We start from the raw sequence: 13,039 nt of genomic DNA on the forward strand, positions 1-13,039 counted from the left end.
CGTTTTTTTTTTTTTTTTTTTTTTTTTAGACCTTTAACATCCACCGATTTGAGTCTTAACTTGAACTGTGTATGTGTACAGTATAAATACAGTATATATGTATATACAGTTTGATCAGGATAGAAAGAGCAAGGGGCTTTGTTTTCGTTGTGGTGACAAGTGGTAAACACGAACCGCTACTTAGTAAAGCCTAGCTAAGACAGAGGCCAAGAATCATTGGAAGTTTGGAACTACTGCAAAATCTGGAATGTCACAGTAACCAATCTTGATTTAGAATAAAGAACAAGAAAATAAATACAGATTAAATTGTAAAAAATAAGGAGAAAAGTAAATATCTAAATTCTGATGTATATATTACATCATGCTATTTGAATCTTTTATTTCAATGGGATCAAGCTAATTGATTAACTCAAAGAATCTGCTTAGTGGTCACGTGCAATATGCATAATAACCCTACAGACAATAGCCTAAAGGTCAAGGGTCTACATAAAAAGAATCGATAATTTTCGTAGAGTTAATCCCCTACTTAATTGATATATATGAGAGGTAATATGCATTGCTAATTACAATAAGGATGTCTAATCAATTTGAGTGCACTGAGATATATAGATTCGTTAGTTTGCTTTAACAAAATATATCAACATTTCAACAAGTTGAAAAGATATATTTCAAAATCAGCAAGCTTTAAATATTCTCCTAAAACGTTTTTGATTAAAACAAATGTTACTTCGACTAAGCAAGGGACATGAAAATTCGAGTGTTATTTTCCTACATCGACTATTTGTTTTGGTTTAGTTTAGTCTAATATAATTGTAGAAACCCCCTGATTAAATCACATGGTTAACCCGCATTTTAAGCGGAAATAGAAATGAGAACAATTCTTTTTGTCATCTTGTAATGATTTTCAATGGGAGTGGTTAAAGAGAGACACGATGAACCAAACAAAAAATCAAAATGCTTAGGACGTACGTTAAAATTTGGTTTTAATTAAATATCTCAGTGGACAATATTGTATTGGTGTCCTTGTATGCAAACAAGCACAAGTCAACAACAATCTTAGTCTCTTTGTGTTTGTAGTTTTGTAGGTTTATATATATACATAGGAGCTTGCTTCGACTAGTTATTTGTCATATTTGATTGCATTCGGAAGTTAATGCGCCTTACCTGACAACGGATGTATATGATGAAATCAAGAACATTGTTCATAGTCATCTACAACACGACTTTTAATTTACTAAAGGATTCCAAAAACCACTTACGAATCTAGATTAGAGACTTTAAGTCAAACTTATCGAAAGAGTAAGAATTGCTTACATTTCAGTCATTGTGGAGTTTAGATTGATTTTTTATGTATTCCACGTTCGAATAAGAGATGTACATATTTTCATTAATCAATTAGTCTTGAGAAGAGTATATAAACAATTTATATAGTATTAGAACTCAATAAAGGCAAACAGATAGATTTGGTGTGATAAGCTTTGATATATATATTAACATCTTTTTGGTCAAGTGTTAGATAATCTTTAGTAGATCTTTGATAGTATTCAATGGGTAAAAGGGGCTAATGCTCATATGTGATTGTGAATTTGTGAATATGGATAAGTTAGTACTTTTGGTGTGAAGATTATTTTGATTCATATTTAACGGACCTTATTAATTCACACGTTGGCTTATCAAAACTATTCATGCATGTGATAGATGTGTTTTTTTTTTGTTTTGGTTAAAATACTTTCGATCTAAAATTTAGAACGGGTAAATGTTTATACTTCCATATAGTACATATAGTATTTCTATATTGAGAGACGAGAGTATACTTACTTACCAATGTCCCGAGTTCCTAATTCATTTCATTAGCTTTTACGTTCGTTTAATTGTATGTCAAACAATGTAACATTATATAAAGATTGACCTACGTACCTAATTTTTAAAATATATATATATAGGTTTAAAAAGTTGCATTAATATGAAGTTCACCAAAGCAATTGATAGGCGATAAATTCTCATCCAAAATGGAAAAAAAATGCTCAAAATTTATGAGATAAAAATGATTAGTGTTATATTCTCAGTTTTGTAATTAATTACTCCAGAGGCTCAGAATGATTCCTATTAACTACAAACGCGCAGATGAAAGAAGTAGAGTGTTACTTAATTTTTTACTTATTACCAAGGTTTCTATTTTTGATACATTATAAATTTACAATGTTTTAAGCTGAAAAGGTGTACTTGTAAGCAACAAGGTTAGCTAAAACTCTCTTTTTAATGTCACATATATAAGCCACGTAAACCAATAATCAAATGAATTAGATTCGCATGAACACGTTGCCTTTTTAACCGTATGTGCTACGGAACAAAAGTGTGATGGCCTCCTTATATTAAGGGTTGGAAATGTGACAATTGCTGGTATAAGCTTTTTGCATATTGCTAAATGGCATTGGGAATGAAATTATAATTCTTTTCCTAATATAAATGAGTCAAACTAATAATATAATATATGCTTGTTAAATTTTGGCTCTTTTTATCTTTGACTAATATAACAATGATACTATTGTGGTTGGACCACGATAACCGGATGTCGGTTGAATGGGTAATAACATTGTAAGATTAGAGATTAGGAGTTGTTCATATGTTTGATGTGGTTCTATCTTCACCTATATTTAAGGAACTTGATTTGAATATAGATAAATGTATCGATCTATTTTATCAATACAAGAGAGAATTCAGATTACTATGGCACTTGGCAGTGGTCACCATCTTCTCGTGCAACCGTTCCCGTCTTGGCGATCCAATTTACGAAACACACCAAAAATGTTGTGCGCCAGAATTAACACAATTAACACAACAGAAGTTTTATAAAAATAAAGTTTGTTATACAAATTTTTATCGGATTATTAGGCCGAGATAAATTATAGAGTAGCATATAACTAATCTATTATATAGATAGAAATTTTTGTGTCAAAACTCTAGGAAAATTGTACAAAACTCTAATTCGTGTCCGGATATTGCATAGAGTTCTAAAACGTAATGATTAGAATAAAGTAATAAATGTTTAATTGGGTAAATAGATTAGTAGTATATTTCATCATCCTCTTTTCATGAATTGGGGTTAAAGACAGGCTTAAGCTATATAAGAATCTGATGACCCTTGACTACTCCACTCAGATTTTGAACTTGATGTGGGACTAACCTTACATTTGAGTATGTACGTTCGCGTATACATTCATAGTTTTACTTATTATATACAACTAAAATTTTAATCAGTGATAATGTTATCTAATTAACTGTAGTTAGTTCTCTTCTCTTTTTAATTGTAATCCTTTTTCTTTTTTTTTTCGTCTAAATAATTCATTATAAATCAAACCAAAATTATTTTACAAGGCATTGAAACCATCTAATTAGAATTGTAATCCACATCGTACATTATTTTTCTTAAAAATGAGAATTCAACTAGTGCCAGTTTCATTATATATACTTACTTATCTAAAGACTAAAGACAAAAACAATCTCCCACAAAATTGACATCACCTTGTCGAAATGTTTCGAGCAATTACATCGAAATGATGTAAAAAAAATGTTTGCACGTAAAACATATAAATAATGAGTCAAAAATATACATGAAAGTCTTATAATAATTCACAGAAACTAATACATAAATTGTCGGTATTTAAGCCGCATTATTATATCAAACCTTGAAAAAAATTAATTCGTATATCATCAAACATCATAAAGTTACATATGAGTCTACAAAAAAAAAACACACTATTTGGGTACATGGTTATAGACTTATAGTTCAATAGTTTTGTAATGAATTGCATGAGATGATTTTCTTACGTTTGGTATGGCTACTATAGAACTTAAGTTGATCTGAAATTTTCCCTACAAAACCTCGGAGAAGTAAAAAATAAAAAAAACAATCTATAATCTCTTGATCGTGTTTTCAGAATAGGGTAATTAATTTGGAAAATATGTGACATGTGATAATCCCAATTGGCTTTGCGCACGATATTGGGATTGCACTATTGAGCTATTGAACACTTTTGGATGGAAATCTTTTAGTCAAGTTCCATGTGATCGAGGCTTTCTTGGGTTCAGGAATGAAGAATTTCTTCACATTTCTCAAAAACAAAAGGCAAAGAAAAAAATACACAAAATTTTGAACAGCTAATGAAAAGCCAAAAACTTTTGCTTATGAAATTTAAATAAATTTCTGTGTGATTTAAATTTTATTTTTAGTGTCAAAAGGACATCCCCGGGATTTAGGGGTAAAGGTTGTCTTAGAACAAACTTGGACTTTGACGAGAGTCCAGACACTGTGACCAAAAAAGCCAAGTGGGGACTTCACTATTAGTTTGCTATTGAATTATATATCTCCGACAATACAAGTTCATAAATATTCAAATTAATTAGCATCATACTTATCATTACCATATCTGCTTATATATAATCAACCGTAGTGTAAAAACTGTAACTGTTTTTTATTCTTCAATTTTCATATAACCTAAGTGTAAACTAAGAATGATATATAACACTTTCGATTTTTTTCTGTTTAAGAGTTTGATGTCTAGCTCAAAAAGCAAAGGATGATATAAATATATTTATTTTTGGTTACACTCGTGTAGATTACTCTGTTCTAGAATTCGGGTCATTATTGGAAAGTTATAAGCTCTGATCCTTTTGTTTACTAGTACTACTCATTTTTTAATTAAAAGTCAGGTGATCAAGACACATTCGTGGCACCTAGTGGGACGTAATACATCATAATTATATCCTAAATTATGTTCGTGCTCTCTCTCTCTCTAATCACTTCAAATGATAATTATATTGTTTACATCGTTGAATAATTTGTATATTAATAATAATAATATGGGTTTAAATTAACAGATTTTTCTTTTTTTCCGGCATTAAAATTCTAAAAGTATGAAACGTGAAAGAATGTTATTTCGAAACTCAAATACAACGCAACCAAACAAGGCAACTATAGAATAGAAACCAAACACACAGTTTGATAGATACTTCGGGAAGGAACAATACAACCAATAAAAAGTAAACACGTAAGCTAGAGGGAAGCCCCATCGAACCTAGTACGCGCATACTATGTGGGACACTGTCGATGACACGTAAGATACTGTTGCCGTTTCTTCTCTTCCTGTCTTTTTTTTTCACAAACCGGCCGGTTTACATATATATACGGTTAATTATTTGTTTTTGTTTTTCTTTGGTACCAAATATAGTATCATCAACTTATTGTGTTGTCTCATAATAAATTCATTGTTGTTATCAGATGATATAGTTTTAAGAAACAGGAAATATTGCAAATTGTTACAAAAGTTATTAAAATAAAATAAAATTAAAGACATTGAACCGACTAATCAATTATTTGCATCGACCAGCTCATTTTCAGTTGGTCAAGTGATGCACTGGTGGTGTAAATGTTTTTTTTTTTGAACACCTCTGTTGTGTAAATGTTGGTATAGATTAGAGAAAAAAAGTGTAATAAAATGGCTTTCCTCATTAACATATACTATAAATTTTCCTCAGAAATAAATATTGTAGGTAATACGTTGTTTCTTTCACTAAGGTCACATCAAAATACAGACCATAACAAATCTCAAAAATGATAATGTATGATACATATACAACACATCCAAAAAAATTTGATTCAATGATCTGCGACCGTTTTCACTCCAGTGACCGGCAAAGTAAACTGATTCACTTATCCCGTCGGTTTAAGAAACACTCCACAACAACAAAGAGAAGTAAAGATGGTTTTATTTCCACTGAGGCCATCTGACTGAATCTGTGGAAGTCTTGTTCGAATCTGTAGGACGGCTCGAGCCATTGGCTGAGTCATGCCATATCAAATCCATATATCCACATACATACACATAAATAAAAAGATTGTAAACGTTTCATAAACCTAAATCTTAACCACTTTTAACAGACAAAAAAAAAACATTTTGAGAAACTCATACAAACCTCTCCTACGATCACGGTATCACCTTCTTTAACGCCCATATTCTTCAGTGATTTGTTCACACCACAAGCATCAAGCACGTTCTGAAACCTTTTGTCTGAATCCATGTACCTATCCAAACACCAATCGCATCCACAGTGTTTAGTGACTCTTGATGAGTTAGATTGCATAAATCTTGGCTGTAGTTTAACTCATACCGCCAGTTAGTCATCTGGACAAACCGCTGAAGCCCGGCTCCAACTACATGCCACGCCCTGGTACCACTATCGCGGAAGATCTTAAACTCATTAATTGCTGCTCGTCGTTCCTTATCAATCTTCTTAGCTACATGGTCCAGATTCTCATTTGCTTGATCGAACAATGCTATAGCAAATTTGAAAACAAACCCCATTAATACACTACATAAGCACGGTCTTATTCTATTATGCCAAATTAAAAGTAGAACACACCTTTGGGTTCTGCATTGGCTGCTCTGTACTTCTTTAGGAGTTCATAAGCGGAGGAGATTACTTCATGTGTGCCGTCTCTTTGTACTGCGCTCATACAAAAAGGTTCAACCCCACGGGCACGAAGAGCTTCCTGAAACATTGGCCATTTCTCGTAAGCATCTGGGAGGTCCATTTTGTTGTATGCCACTACGTAAGGCTTCTCGGCGATCTCAGGACTGAATAGTTCAAGCTCGAGACGAACAGCTTCAGACTCAAGTTCAGGTTGCGGAGCTGAGCCATCCACAACATGTACCTTTACACCACAAAAGAGGCTCGTCAAAGAAAAAACAAAAATAATGTATAAAGATTGAATCTATAGACGGTTGATTTACCAGTGCTGAACATCTCTCAGTGTGCCTTAGAAACTCATGGCCTAAACCGAAGCCTCTGTGCGCTCCTACAAGCAAACCAGGAAGATCTGCGACCACCATTGTTGAATCGTAATCAAATGAAACCACACCTAGATTGGGAAGTAATGTTGTGAATGGGTAATTTGCTATGGTTGGCTGAGCGGCACTTATCACGCTTAACAACGTGCTTTTTCCTGCATTTGGAGCACCCACGATACCTACGTCTGCAACCAGTTTCAGTTCCAAGTCCAGCCACCTATACGAATATGTAAAGTTATAATTCAAAAATCAGAGCTTCCCAGAAATATAAGAGCCACAAATAACATGTCTTTGAAAGGCAAACACAAAGTCTCACAAGTCTACACCAGCATGAAAGTATCTGATTTTTAGACTACTTAATCCAATCTACAGATAACCCAGAAATTCAAATCCATTCAGAAAAGATCAACATCTCTGTATCAACACGAGCATTACTACTTGCAAGTAAACACTCACATGCACAAATCAAGCTTTACCAAACAATAGAAAGAGTTCCATGCTCCTAAACCAAAATGAAATCTTTACATCCTTTAACAATTTAGCTTCTATGATTAGTTCATCCCTTGGGTATCTAACATCATGAGGGTGGAAAATGAATACTAGCAGTGCGTTCAAGTCCCAAACTTTACACAATATTCCATCAACAACCTGAACTGAAACAACTCAAAATGAAAAAAACACACTTACATTTCAGGACCTTCTTCGCCATTTTCAGCTATCCTAGGAACTTTATTCATCCCTGACTTAAACGAAGCATTCCCTCGTCCACCTCTTCCTCCAGGCAACAACAATGCCCTCTGTCCCGGATGCAACAACTCCAAAAGCACTTCCTTCTCCTCCTCCTCCTCACCTTCAACCTCACTCCCAACCTCTCTAGCCTGTCTCACGACCGTCCCAGGAGCCACTTTCACCACAACACTATCTCCTTTAGCTCCACTCTGCATCTTCCCTCTCCCATGTTCCCCACGTCCCGCCCTGAAATGCACACTCTTACGAAACGGCAACAACGAATTCATAGACCCATCAACCTCTACATACACATTCCCTCCTCTCCCTCCATCTCCACCAGAAGGTCCTCCAAAAGGAACAAACTTTTCTCTCCTAAACGCCACCACACCGTTCCCTCCATCACCAGCTTTAACAAATATCTTCGCTCTATCGAAACAACGCATCACCGCTGGAACCCCTTTCTCCTTCACCCCAATTTCATCATCGTCCTCTTCCTCTCCCTCTTCACCCGAGAAACATAAAACTTTCCCATCCTTCAACCCAGATCCTTCACTCTCACCCGTATCATCATCGCCATACTCAAACACTTCCTCTTCCCAATCTTCATCATCTTCATCAATTGATCCTGAACTGCCTTCAAACACATCCAATCTTCTATAATTCCCCCAGATATCATCATCATCATAACTCTTCACCTCTTTTTCTTTCTCTTCTTCCTCAATTTCGACCAAAGTTTCAACCTTTTCCTCGACCCTAGCCACATTTGACTCAGACAACTTCACTTCTTCGGAAACTTTTAGATAAGTAGAAGATAAAAGAGATACATCTGAGAAATATTCCCTGGGAGGAAGACGGGTATAAGTAGTAGCTTCGCCGCCGGCGTCAGAAACTGGCTGGAGTTTATCGCCGCCTCGAGATTTAAGATCGACTTCGCGTTTGAGCTTCGTTTTTCTAGGGTTTTTGGTGGTTCTTCCCGAGACTTGGTCAGGTTTAGCGAAGATCTTCCGCGTCCTGGTTTGTCGGGCTAGAGCTTGAGGAGTGAAGAAACAGTTAATGGATATGGAAGCCATTTTGTTTCTCCGAAGAAGCTATCTAACGGGACTATATTGTTAAAACACTAATTGTACTAAATATTGATTTCGTAAAGTTTCGTAAGATAATTAAAAAGTAATATAAACACGAGGGCTTATACTGCAAAACAAAAGAAACTTTTGTTACCTTTGAAGTTTGAAGCTTTGGATCTCGCAGATTAAGGAGCTTGAGAGAGGGAGAGAGAGAAAGGGGCGCTCTAGGGTTTCTGCAGTTTCTGGTTCAGTCTCACCTTCCTCTCAAAGGGTTTTAATCTCTCTCTCAGCTTCATTTGGTAGCTGGCATTTTTCGTCGAGGGTGTGTGATTAGAGAAAATGTATAGCGGATCTAGCGATGGTGAGAGTCACGATACATCGACGCAGAGGAAGATCCCTCCGGCGTCATCGATGCTTTGGGTTAGAAATCTAAGACGGTATATTGGTTCCGGCGCTGGATTAGGATCCGAAGCTCTAATGGGTAAGGTTCTTTTTTGGTGGTTGCCGCGTTTTGGTTGTTGGGACAGTCTGTAGTTTTGTTTTTATTTTTATAATCTTTTAGCTTAAGGTGATGTCATAAATTGAGGAAATTTTGGATTTTTATCGCATTTTGTAGCTAGTTATGTTTTGGATATGAGTAAAGTTCCTGAATTTAGAACCGTCTGGGGGAAATGTACCTTTTTATGTATTGAAACACTCTGTTTAACTATGATGGAGTCTTTGTTTTGCAGAGCTTGAGACGAAGAGAATCTTGCTCGAGATATTCAAAGAGAAGCAACAGAAAAGCCAAGAAGCAGGTACCATACCGAGTTTCTACAAGAAGGTATGTCCTTTACATTGTTATTTTACTCTATAGAAAATGTTTGCCTTTGCATTTCATCGCACTACCCGGTTAAAAAAACTTGCATTGTGTTGTACCCTTCCTAAAGTTTGGTAATTTTTGTGTCTTGACAATAAGATTTTGCTCCTTTACTCTTTGGTTCAGAAACCAGAAAATGGATCTATTAGTCAAAGGGTACAGAGGCTTGCCAAATACCGCTTCTTGAAGGTATTGACTCTTCATTTCCTGCTCTTATTGCTTCGGAAGAAGTTTAATGTTTTTGTTCACTTCGTCATGTTTGTTAATTTCCACAGAAACAATCGGATCTTTTGTTAAATGCCGATGATTTGGCGGCTATGTGGGTTTGTTTGAGAGAAAATTGTGTGATTGATGATGCCACTGGTGCTGAAAAGGTATAAACATCTTTTGTATAGTGTTGCTCTAGAGCTGAAATTATTTTTTCTTCTGTGGTTACGTTGATGCTGATATTTGTGCTGTCTTGTACATGTAGATGAACTACGAAGACTTCTGTCATATTTCCTCTGTATGTACAGAACAAATCGGTCCCAAATGTCGCCGGTTTTTTAGCCCATCCAATTTCATGAAGTTTGAGAAGGACGAGGCTGGAAGGATCGCCATTTTACCATTTTATCTTTATGTGATGCGCACGGTGAGTATCCTTACGTATTTTTTTTATGTCTATGCAGTTTTGGTTATTGTGGCTATATATCAGTCTCTGCCATAAGCTAAATATAGGGAGTTTCGTTGTTATATTTGAGTGGCACCAGCTTTGTTAGTATTGGATGTTTGTTTTGCAAGTTTTTCTTACATTGACTTGTCCGATACTTTAATCAACTATAGTTTATACTCGTTTTGATGACTATATATTCTCAAACACTGTTCAGGTGTCACTTACACAAGCTAGGATTGATATGAGTGAGCTTGACGATGACTCTGATGGTTTCCTTCAATCTGATGTAAGTACCCAAGTAGCTCTAAAGATTTAATTTAAAAACTGGCCCAAGGGGCTTCAAGTAGTCGTCCTACCTGCAAATGGTGCCGACTCCTATGTCGAGTTCCTAACAAATAGTCTCTATGATGTCATTATTATAGGAAATGGAGTCCTACATTGGTGGTCTAATCCCTAATCTGGCACAATTGAGGGACATGCCTCCAGCCTTTAATCAAATGTATTGTCGCATAGCTGCACAAAAGTTTTTCTTCTTCTGTGATCCCCACAGGCGAGGTAGGCAAAAAGATATGTTATGAAGAGGCTGTGCAAAATTTACTTGACAATCGACATGTGTTAAATGTGATCTTTTTTTGCTTACAGGAAGAGCCTGTATTAAGAAGATACTGCTTAGTAACTGTCTGCAGGAACTAATGGAATTGCATCAGGTAAATATATGAAAAAATGAAGGGATAAAGCTCCGTCAGCATATAGCTTTCAACTTTCAGAAGCGACTATATATATATTTACTTGCATTTTCTGATTTTTCCTCGGATATCCTACGTTAGGAAAGCGAGGAGGAGGTCACAGACACTGAACAAGCAGAAAATTGGTTCTCTTTGACTTCAGCTCAACGCATATGTGGTGGGTGTGCTCTTTTGTCTTAATACCTGCAGATAAATTGGAAACAGTTCTCGCTGTTTCTTATTAAGAACTCAAATATAATGTAATCTAGAGTCTCTTTTTTTCGGTAGATATGTTTCTCGCACTTGATAAAGATATGAGTGGATCGCTGAGCAAACAAGAACTCAAGGAATATGCTGATGGGACCCTAACTGAGATTTTCATCGAAAGAGGTAAAATCAAGCACTTTGGGTCAGTGTAGGATTTTCGTGGTATTGATACTCACCAATAGTTATTGAGACAAGCTTAACATACTAAATTTCCCTTTGTTTTTGTAGTGTTCGATGAGCATGTCCGGCGTGGTAAAAGCGGTGCAGGCAATTCCCGGGAAATGGACTTTGACAGTTTCCTTGATTTTGTTCTTGCTTTGGAGAATAAAGACACTCCAGAGGGCTTAACATATTTATTCCGTTGTCTTGATCTCCAAGGGAGAGGCTTTCTCACTACTGCTGATATTCACTCTCTCTTCAGGTAATTAATCTTTATCAAGAGATGGAATCTGTTTAGTTTTTTACTCTTAGTTGAATTTGTTAAATACATGGAAGTAAAGAAGGGAAGCATCAAAGAGTTGTGATGTTATCTGATACAATCTTCCTAAATAAAAGTGCTGCATTTCCTGCTTGCGGAAGCTGAGTTTGTTCCGCAAGTCTCATATCTGCAAAGACACTTGTGTATATAAAACACACCGTTGATGTGTGATCATGCCATTGTCTCTCTTTTGAATGAGTGTCTAATAATTTCTCTCTTAATCTTGCAGAGATGTTCACCAGAAATGGATAGAAGGCGGTAACTATGAATTGTGCATAGAGGATGTCCGGGACGAGATCTGGGACATGGTGAAGCCATCTGACCCGTTAAAGATCACGCTGGGTGATCTTTTGGGATGTAAACAAGGTGGAACCGTTGCGAGCATGCTTATAGATGTGCGAGGCTTCTGGGCTCATGACAACCGTGAGAACCTTCTTCAAGAAGAAGAAGAACCACCTGAGGAAGAGTCTCAGTGATAATGTTATTTCCTGTGTCTACCTATAAAAAGCTAATCATTAAGAGCAAAAGTCTCCACTAGTGAACAGTCACATCTCCACTCTTGTCTGTGTGTATGTTGTAAGAAGCTTATTATTAGTTGGTGACGTTTAATGAAAGAAATGGCTGTTTATATTGTTACTTATCTAATACTTGGAATCTGATTTGATTTTTGAGATTTCTGAATTCTTCTTCTTTTTTACATTAATCCACAAAACATAGACATGGATTCAGTCATGTCTTGAGTAATACAAAATGGAAGTCTTAAAAGTTATTTGTGTTGTCTCTGGTCTGTGTTCAGACATGGAAAGGCTTTCTGTGTGTAGCAGCTCTATTTTCCAGAGATTGCAACCTTTGCTTCAGATGAAACACTTCAACCTGCGTTCATCTCACGTTGTTAGAAAAAACGCAAAATTGAACAGATTGTACTGATAATGATGATGATACCTGCAACTGGAACGCTCTTGCTCTTTCTCCTGCAAGAACTCCTCTCGTTGAATGCAACTCCTACAAAAACCGGTAACACATGATTCTTTTAAAAACTTTGATCCAACAAGTTTTGAAAACGCTTGTATATCTACAAGGATTTTACCTTTTGAGTATCGTCTAGAACAGCTTTTAGGAACGCTACATCATGCTCGAGCCTGACATTGTCGGAGTGAACCATGTTTGACAAACTATTAGCTTCCTCTTGAGCGAGCTCTAACCCGGTAAGCTTCTCCTTAAGCAGTTCAACATCTCTCATAGCGTCAGATAGCTTTTTATCTGTCTCTTGTTTGCTCCTCAACGCAACCGACACATTCCTCTCAGCCGCCTCTCTTCCCGCCAATGCTGCTTCTAACTGCCCTTCCAGAATCCCATTTCTTCTTATAAGAGCCGTCATTTTCGCTTCATGGAATTGGTACACGCTTGATGATGACAT

The 13,039-nt window shown here is 36.0% G+C and overlaps 3 protein-coding genes across 6 annotated transcripts in view; 1 reads left to right on the forward strand and 2 right to left on the reverse strand.

The window, feature by feature from the left end:
- LOC104735919 (GTP-binding protein OBGC, chloroplastic-like) lies at positions 5,485-8,672 on the reverse strand. Of its 2 annotated transcripts, none has more exons than XM_010455806.2 (6): positions 7,536-8,672; positions 6,792-7,065; positions 6,421-6,712; positions 6,169-6,334; positions 5,974-6,082; positions 5,485-5,839 (listed from the first exon to the last, which is right to left on the reverse strand). In XM_010455806.2, the coding sequence occupies exons 1-6, from the start codon at positions 8,645-8,647 to the stop codon at positions 5,711-5,713; spliced, it is 2,082 nt and encodes a 693-aa protein (XP_010454108.1). In that variant the 5' UTR covers positions 8,648-8,672; the 3' UTR covers positions 5,485-5,710. The 2 variants fall into 2 exon arrangements, with proteins under 2 accessions (XP_010454108.1, XP_010454109.1); XM_010455807.2 differs by having other exon boundaries at positions 5,749-5,864.
- LOC104735920 (probable serine/threonine-protein phosphatase 2A regulatory subunit B'' subunit TON2) lies at positions 8,801-12,258 on the forward strand. Its single transcript, XM_010455808.2, has 12 exons — positions 8,801-9,122; positions 9,373-9,464; positions 9,627-9,689; positions 9,776-9,874; positions 9,973-10,131; positions 10,367-10,438; positions 10,575-10,707; positions 10,795-10,859; positions 10,980-11,055; positions 11,166-11,267; positions 11,373-11,565; positions 11,852-12,258. Exons 1-12 carry the CDS (start codon positions 8,981-8,983, stop codon positions 12,096-12,098), a joined length of 1,443 nt encoding a protein of 480 aa, XP_010454110.1. The 5' UTR covers positions 8,801-8,980; the 3' UTR covers positions 12,099-12,258.
- Positions 12,313-13,039, reverse strand: part of LOC104735921 (acyl-CoA-binding domain-containing protein 4-like) — a 4,769-nt gene continuing 4,042 nt past the window's right edge. For all 3 annotated transcript variants that reach the window (XM_019234905.1, XM_019234904.1, XM_019234906.1), the window contains 3 exons: positions 12,710-13,000; positions 12,565-12,624; positions 12,313-12,495 (listed from right to left, as the gene is read on the reverse strand). In XM_019234905.1, the coding sequence (XP_019090450.1) occupies positions 12,415-12,495; positions 12,565-12,624; positions 12,710-13,000 (432 nt within the window). In that variant the 3' untranslated portion in view covers positions 12,313-12,414. The remainder of the gene's footprint in view (positions 12,496-12,564; positions 12,625-12,709; positions 13,001-13,039) is intronic.

Source organism: Camelina sativa, chromosome 13, assembly GCF_000633955.1.
Source record: "Camelina sativa cultivar DH55 chromosome 13, Cs, whole genome shotgun sequence".
NCBI classification, from domain to species: Eukaryota; Viridiplantae; Streptophyta; class Magnoliopsida; order Brassicales; family Brassicaceae; genus Camelina; species Camelina sativa.